The sequence below is a fragment of the Camelina sativa genome, chromosome 13 (genome assembly GCF_000633955.1).
Source record: "Camelina sativa cultivar DH55 chromosome 13, Cs, whole genome shotgun sequence".
Classification (NCBI taxonomy): domain Eukaryota; kingdom Viridiplantae; phylum Streptophyta; class Magnoliopsida; order Brassicales; family Brassicaceae; genus Camelina; species Camelina sativa.
In genome coordinates, this window is record NC_025697.1 from 14,970,501 (window position 1) to 14,979,223 (window position 8,723).

The 8,723-nt window shown below is 35.5% G+C and overlaps 3 protein-coding genes and 1 non-coding gene across 4 annotated transcripts; 2 read left to right on the forward strand and 2 right to left on the reverse strand.

Annotated features, from left to right (window-relative positions):
• Window positions 1-72, reverse strand: TRNAW-CCA. The gene has a single exon. It is a non-coding gene; the product is annotated as a tRNA-Trp (tRNA).
• LOC109128323 (auxin-responsive protein SAUR20-like) lies at window positions 166-689 on the reverse strand. Its single transcript, XM_019234488.1, has one exon. It carries the CDS (start codon window positions 604-606, stop codon window positions 334-336), a length of 273 nt encoding a protein of 90 aa, XP_019090033.1. The 5' UTR covers window positions 607-689; the 3' UTR covers window positions 166-333.
• On the forward strand, window positions 1,395-1,962 carry LOC109128324 (auxin-responsive protein SAUR20-like). The gene has a single exon (XM_019234489.1). It carries the CDS (start codon window positions 1,481-1,483, stop codon window positions 1,748-1,750), a length of 270 nt encoding a protein of 89 aa, XP_019090034.1. The 5' UTR covers window positions 1,395-1,480; the 3' UTR covers window positions 1,751-1,962.
• Window positions 2,777-3,174, forward strand: LOC104736809 (auxin-responsive protein SAUR20-like). The gene has a single exon (XM_019234492.1). It carries the CDS (start codon window positions 2,840-2,842, stop codon window positions 3,095-3,097), a length of 258 nt encoding a protein of 85 aa, XP_019090037.1. The 5' UTR covers window positions 2,777-2,839; the 3' UTR covers window positions 3,098-3,174.

Sequence of the window (8,723 nt, forward strand, 5' to 3'; positions counted from 1 at the left end):
TGAACCCGACGTGAATCGAACACGCAACCTTCTGATCTGGAGTCAGACGCGCTACCATTGCGCCACGGATCCGGATGTTAATTACTCAAATTAGTTATATTTATTCATAATCATTTTACTGATAATAGTTTTCAATTGGTTTGGTGTTTAGTCTTTCTTTTTCAATGATCGATCCAAAATGTATTGACATGAATCATGTCTTTCGCATAAAAATGGTATTCACTATCTAAACTTTTAGAAAAACTCTTTCAAGAGAAAGAGTAAAAATGCTCAGCTATTTACAATGAATAAGTCTATTTCTAAAGTTAGAAGGACAAAAAATGTAGATCATCATCATTGGAGCCGAGAAGTCACATTGATGAAGGTATCTTCAGGACATGGAATCGTTAAGCCGCCCATCGTATGATCGAATCCAAACTCTTCCTCGGATTTACTGAGCAGAGCTTGAAACGAAGGCTGGTTTAAATATGAGATTGGCACCAAATATCTCTTCCTCTGGCTTTCTCCTACGTACACCGCAAGAAACCCTTTTGGTGCCGCCAAGGCTGCTCTGGTGGAGCGGCATAGAATCTTCTTTGCTCCCAATATACTTCTCACCAAAGCCATTTCTATTTTTTTTGTTTGTTTCTGAAAAATGTGAATTCCTTTTTAAGCTTCAGAAGATGTATGAAAAGATTTAAGTTATTGGATTGCTTACTGTTGGTTGATGATAGAAAGAATGGTTCAAGTGCGTATATATAGAAAGATCAATGAAGGAAAACTTCTCTGAAAAATCAATGAAACTTGTGGTGGTTTACAAATGTGGGACAGCCTATATAACTTAGTACCACATGGTTTTCTGTCTTTACCATTTGGAGAAGATACATTAATGTAATTTGTCTACTTGGATAATCTCCATATGCAATTCACAAGGGCTTGTTTTCTCAATGTTTCTGAGACAAGACGTGGACTATAATTTTGAGAACAAGGAGAAGCAAGTTCGGTGATGATTAGGCAGCTGGTTCTTTGTCCTATAGTACTCTAATTAATCTTAATGGATTTAATAGAAAGTTAAAAGTGGGGACTTGATGTTGTTCAACAACATAACAACAAGTCTCTGTCACAGGTTAGTTGTTCTTTTATGATATCCATACGTGAAAATTACAAGTGAGAGACTGAATATCTCATATCTTCACTTCATTTATTATACAGACATGGAGAAAACAATCACTTGTGAAGTGAAGATAATGGCTCATTAGCGTGCGTTGCTTGTCAACTTGTCATCTATCTTACCTAGAAAACAGAACCATGTTCTCTGCTCTAGTCTGTCTGACGCTTTAAGATCACAAGTTTCAAGGATATTTGAGAGAGGTTACAACTCCTTTCTATATATACACACTTAACTCATTCGTTTCTATCATCAACCAGCAACAAGCAATTCAACAACTGTACATCTTCAGAAGCTTAACAAGAATTCAAACTTTCGGACAAAGAAATAAAAATGGCTTTGGTGAGAAGTCTATTGGGAGCAAAGAAGATTCTAAGCCGCTCCACCAGAGCAGCCTCGACGACCCCAAAAGGCTTTCTTACGGTGTACGTAGGAGAGAGCCAGAAGAAGAGATATTTGGTGCCAATCTCATACCTAAACCAGCCTTCATTTCAAGCTCTGCTAAGTAAATCCGAGGAAGAGTTTGGATTCGATCATCCGATGGGTGGCTTAACGATTCCTTGTCCTGAAGATACCTTCATCACCGTAACATCCAGGCTTTGATGATGATATTTAAAAGTTGTAAAAAGTAACAGTGGTTAGAGATATAAACTAATGTATAATATAAGTTAGTTTTTTCCCTCTTTATTTGTGAAAAAAAAAAGACGTTACAAAACTCAAATGTGAATACCAGTTTTGTGTACAAAACAATGGTGGCAACAGGTATCACAGATAGTAATTTGACAATAACTTCATTTTGCTGCTGTATAAACAAAAGTCTGTGTATATCAATATCATGTGGCGAGAAATTAAGTTGTGAGAGCGTATATATGTTTTTGCATCCGGTAGACACAAACCATACCTTCACCAAGATTCTTATCAGGCCTTCTCTAAACGTACAATTCTTAGTTTGTTTGTTTTATCTTCTTCTCTTCTCCATATCACACAATTCATGCCATTATTTCTAAGAGATTTTACAGTCGCTAGCATCTTTAAATATATGTATGAATATCACTAGAAAAATCAAATAAACAATATACATGATTAAGAGTCAATAAAAGGGAAAACAAACGAAAACATTGAGCGAGGAAGGCGCTGAGTTACAAAGACATGAGACTCTCGATATGATTTGGGAAAACATCGATGCTGTATATACCGTAGTTATCAAGTCCGTAACGGCATCTAAAGTTGAAGCATCGGACACACTAGAACAGAGAATATGGCTCTGTATTTACCATTTGGAAATGGTGCATTAAAATGCAACTTGTCTTGATGCATGAGATAATTAATTGAGTGTGGGACAAGAAACTAAAAACAAAGTCCATCTGCAATTCACAAGGGACTGTTTTTCTCAATGTTTTTTTAGGTAAGACGTGCTTATAATAATGACCAGCTAGTTTCTTCTTTTCCAGATGGTAAAGACAGAACCTTGTGAGCTCTGTTCTAGTCCAGTCTGTCCCACACGCTTCAGTACCACAAGTTTCAATGATTTTCTCAGAGAGGTTTCAAGTCCTTCATTGATCTTTCTATATGTACACACTTAAACCCATTGTTCCTACCATCAACAAGCAATATCAAATAACTCGAGTTTTATTCCATCCATCTTAATAAGCTTCAAAAGAATTCAAAACCTTTCATACAAAAATAACATAAATGGCTTTGGTGAGAAGTCTATTGGGTGCAAAGAAGATTCTAAGCCGCTCCACCGTAGCTGCTTCGAGGAGTAAAAGAGCAGCCTCGGGGCCACCAAAAGGGTTTCTTGCAGTGTACGTAGGAGAAAGCCAGAAGAAGAGATATTTGGTGCCAGTTTCATATTTAAACCAACCTTCGTTTCAAGCTCTTCTCAGTAAATCTGAGGAAGAGTTTGGATTCGATCATCCAATGGGCGGTTTTAACGATTCCTTGTCCTGAAGATACCTTCATCTATGTGACTTCTCGGCTCCAATTATGATAATCCAACATTTAGTTCTTCTGAGTAAGAAATAGACTTGTTCCTTGTAAATAGAGGATTTTTATTCTTTCTTTTTTCTCTTTCTTCTTGAAAGAATTGTTCTAAATTTTTTTTGAAATGGATGCCATTTTTTATTCAATAGACACGCATGGTTCATGTTGATTACATTTTGGATCGATTACCAAGTGAGATTGTGAATAATCTTATCCATTTGCTTAATTTAACCAGTTTCTTATCATTGAAATACTATTTCATCTAACAAGGAAAGAGCTAAAGCATAAGAAAAAGAGATACTCAAAACTCAAAAGTAAACGGCTTCTACTTCAATTTGAGTGTATGATTCCATTACTATCATACCTTTCGTTTCACTTTTAATCAACCAGAAATATTCTTCATTTAGGTAATTTATTTTCAGTTCAATTCCTGTTTAACAGTAATGTTCAATCTGGTAGTAAATAATAGCACCAGAATCATCATGAAGAAATTAGTATAAGGTCTTCTAAGCTCTTACATCTTTTGTATAAACAATATGACATGTTGTCTTGTCTTTTTTTGTTCTGTTTCTTGAGATTTGCTCTGTTGCCCTCTTCCACCGTTTCTCTGCCTCTCTTTAATAATTTTTTGACGTACAAAGCATCTGTTAGTTTGCTCTGGATACAAGCTTTATTCATAATACATTAGATGAGACCATGTGTTAGTCCGTTTCTAAGAAATTGAAAGCTCATAAGAACTTTAATGATCTATCATCTCTATGTCTTTAAATAAACAAGAAAAACATATGATATCCTCAAAATATACGGTTGTTCATAAATAAATAAGACGACAAGGGAATTTTTAAGCCACCCATCGGATGATCGAATCCAAACTCTTTCTCCGATTTACTGAGGAGTGTTTGGAATGAAGGCTGGTTCAAGTATGAAATTGGCACCAAATATTTCTTCTTCTGGCTTTCTCCAACGTATACTGCAAGAAACCCTTTTGGCACCGCCGAGGCTGCTGCGGTGGAGCGGCATAAAATCTTCTTTGCACCCAATAGACTTCTCTCGAAAGCCATTAATAAAATTATTTCTTTGTAAGAAAATTTTAATTTTTTATTAAGCTAAATCTGAAGATGTAAGAAATGATTCAAGTTGTATGATATATAGAAAGATTAATGAATGAGTTGAAACTTCCTTGAAACTTGTGGACTTGAAGCGTGGGACAAACTAGAGCAAGAAGAGTTCACATGTGAAAGATGCATTAATGCAATTTGTCTTGATGAGATAATTAACTGCGCGTGGGACAATAAACTAGAAACAACATATGCAATCCACAAGGGCTTGTTTGGTCAATGTTTTTTTTAGGTAAGACATGTCATTGTCAATAACAACAAGCAAGTTTCTATTCTCCATGTTTTGTGACGATCCCATTATCTAATCTCTGTGGTATAAATGGTGGATTTAATAATAAGTCAAAGTGGGAATCTGATGTTGTTCAACAACAGAACATAATGTCTTATATCATCAAGAAAAATTTCATCAATGCATCTTTTCCAATGGGATACACATAGCCATGTTCTCAGTTCTATTATGTCCCAATACCACAAGTTTCAAGGATTTTTCAGGGAGGTTTCAACTCCTTCATTGATCTTTCTATATACACACATAGCCCATTCTGTCCATCATCAACTAACAACAAGCAATCCAATAACTTGAATCTTTTCATTCATCTTCAGAATTCAAACTTTCAGAAAAAAGAAATAGAAATGGCTTTGGTGAGAAGTCTATTGGGTGCAAAGAAGATTTTAAGCGGCTCCACCATAGCAGCCTCGGCGTCCCCAAAAGGATTTCTTGCGGTGTAAGTTGGAGAAAGCCTGAAGAAGAGATATTTGGTGCCAATTTCATACTTGAACCAGCCTTCTTTTCAAGCTCTGCTCAGTGAACCTGAAGAAGAGTTTGGGTTCGATCATCCGATGGGTGGCTTAACGATCCCTTGTCCTGAAGATACCTTTATCAACGTGACTTCTTGGCTCCAATGATGATGATCCAACATAGTGATCTTGGAGTTGGAGTTGTTCCTTGTAAATAGAGGATTAATTTATTTATTTTCTCTTTCTTCTTGACAGAGTCGTTCTATTTTTTTTTGAAGTGGTTGCACACAATTCACGTTAGTACATTTTGGATCGATTATTGAGAAAAAGGACAATTCTTTTATTATAAATGTATTAATATGACTGTTTTTAAATAAAAAAATGAGGTTATAGTATATGAATATATAATCCGGCTCCATGGCTTATTTTAGCCACTTTCTCAACTGAAATATTTCATCATACAAAGAAAAAGATGATATTAAGTTTAACTGATCATGCAGTGCAAAGCAAGAAAGTAAACTGCGAAAACTTGAACAGAATTATCTTAGATGGAAAGTCTAATATATGCAAAGAAGATTATTGGTCGCCTTGGCGGCGCCACAAGGATCCTTCTTGCAGGTGTTTGAAATTGCACCTGAGGTTTCTCTGTTCTGCTCATAAATTATCTTGTTCGAAGGTATTTATTTAACAATCTCAAGCTAGCTTTGGAGTTTTGTGTAGTGAGATCACTAACATAATAACATTACAATCTTAAGATTGAGTTAAGTTAGCAGAAAAAGAGAAACATAATGAAGATATAACGCAAATACTCGAGGAACTGTCAACTAATAAGAATATTTGTGCATTGTATATGCAACAGCTGCTAAGATAAAGCTTTTCGTAGAAAAATTTCTGCAAATCGCATTAACACCATTGTTTTTCACACAAAAAGTTGGCATTCACATTTGAGTATTTTAACCTTTTTTACACAACTCTTTCTTTGAGGAAAAAGGTTGACCTATTTACACTGAATAAATTATATCTCCAACGCGAGCTTAAAAATGTTAGATCTATCTTCTTTTTGGATCATCTTCCCTGTAGTGCATAAGTTACAGAGATGAAGTTATCTTCAGGACAAGGGATCGTTAAGCCACCCATCGGATGATCGAACCCAAACACTTCCTCGGATTTACTGAGAAGAACTTGAAATGAAGGCTGGTTCAAGTATGAGAGTGGCACCATATATCTCTTCTTCTGGACCTGGTCGTCGCCAACATAAACTGCAAGAATTAACCCTTTTGGTGTTGTAGTTGTTACAGAGCGGCTCAGCCTCTCATCAAGGCCATTAATATTTCTGAAAGTGTAAACTGAAGATGGATTAACGATAACAAGTTGAATGCTCAGATTCAAGCCTTGGGTTTATACACTCCAAGAACAGAGTTTCACATGGTTTTGTTTCACACTCCAAGAACAGAGTTTCACATGGTTTTGTTTTCCAGATAGATAGAGAGATAGATGAGTACAAACGATGAAAGCTAATGAACATGAGATGATGCACTCCACAAGGGTTTGTTTTCTGAGTGTCTTTATAACTAATAAAAAGATATAAAGACACTCACATTAAATGATGCACTTCACATTAGACGACATGGTGAATCACCTCTTCCATCATGGCAGCTGGTTTGCCGTCTAGATCAACAAGTTCAGACTTCAGAATAAGGTATAGTCGATTCAACTTCAAAGGCATGGCAAGTATGACAATGAGCAAGCAAAATCGTCCGTTGACTTGGCTTGCCTCAAGATAACTCATCAATTATTAAAACACAATGTTTTGATGTAAACAGTTAAACAAAAACGATGCATTTGTTGTAAATCATAATTTTTTTCAAAAAAAAAAAAGTTTCGATATTTTTTTTTCTGTCAAAGACACAAAGTCGTGAATTTTTTTCATTAAGAGAAACGTCAACACCGTCGTTAAAAGGATTTTAAGATCTTACGTTTTTATTTGTTTATTTTAATTATAATTTTTTTTTTGTTATTTAAGGGGACTTGAAGGGATGAACTCAAGTATATATTCCCTCTGTTTCATAAAGATTGATTTTTAGAAGCTTTTACACATTTTAAGAAAACAATGATTACTGAGTTTAAATATATCTTTTTATTTGACTAAAGAGATATTTTCTCTCTGACATAGCTAGATGTTTAGGATTTTACACACATATTAAGACAAAGGAAATATATGATTAATTTTGTTTTCTGATAATTATTTTATTTTATTTATGACCTCTCATGATTTATCTTTCTGATACTTTTTCACTTTCTCACTTTCCCACTCCATACATTCTACAACATCAGTAATTATTAAAACAAAAATTTATTAAAAATATTCAGAACATCAATCTTTGAGAGACAAAAATTATTCTTTAAAACATCAAACTATGTGAGATAAAGGAAGTATTATTTAATTTTAAACCAATAATAATTCAAAAATTTAAATATTTTCAATGATGACTTCAAAACATCAATCTTCATGTGACAAAAAAATATCTCGAAATATTAATTTTTAGAAAAGGTAGTTAAAGTATAGGTCTAAACTTTTGGTAAAGCCTCAACATTTTCGGTCCTTAATGAGACTTACTTACAAGTTTAACAAAAAAAAGTGTGAAAAATGGACTTAAATGATCAATTAACGATGAAGTCCAATAAAGGCCCAACAACAACATTAAATCCAGATCGTATTATTGACGACTCGCGTCGCGACTTTAGGGTTTTAACATATTGATCGCAGTTTCAGCCTCCTTGATGAATCTCTTGTTTGATTTCTTCGTACTCTTTCTTTGCACCCCTTTTTTTTTAGTTTTGATATCGTTGATCATGATGAGCTCTTTGGTTCCAGTATTGGCTTGGTTCAAGAATTTACATTACAAGACGTTCTCTAGAGAGGAAAAGAGGCTGACGTTTATGTCGCTTCCAATTGAAATCATCTTGAACTGTTTAGCACGCATATCGAGATCATACTACCCGAAACTCTCCCTAGTGTCCAAGACCTTTCGCTCTCTCCTCATATCCAGTGAGCTAACCGTGGCGCGAATTCACCTTAAAACCAGCGAAACTTTTTTTCATGTCTGCTTAAAGCTTCCCGATAGTCCTCGTCCGACCATGTTCACCCTCTGGATAAAACCTAGTGAAACCCTAACCAACCAACTCGAGAAGAAGAAGAAGAGGTCTAGGGCATGTACTCGGTTGGTACAAATACCTTCTTCATATTTTTATTATGTGCCAATGAACCTCGTTACGGTTGGTTCAGAATTATACGGACTCTGCCAACGCAATGATCCGTCCTCCAACATGTTTGTTCGTAACGATGAGGAATTCTTTTGGCGTACATCCCCCAACATGACTGTAGCTCGAACGAAGGCCCGGGGGTGCAGCCTCAACGGGAAAATATATGTGATGGGAGGTTGCCGGGCTGATGAATCCGCGAATTTGGGTGAGGTTTTCGACATTAAGACTCAGACTTGGGAACCTTTACCTGACCCTGGCTCTGAGCTCCGCTTTTCTTCTATTAGAAAAATAGAAAATGTCCAAGGAAAGCTTTACGTTAGAAGCAACGAGGTGAAAGACTCTGTTTACGACCCAAAAGAAGACAAATGGGATGTTGCAAAAAAATCACCCGTGAAATGTTGCATAGATTTTGTATGGTATTGTTGTGATAAACAAAGCTGCAGCTGGTGGGACAAAAAAAAAAAAAAAAAATG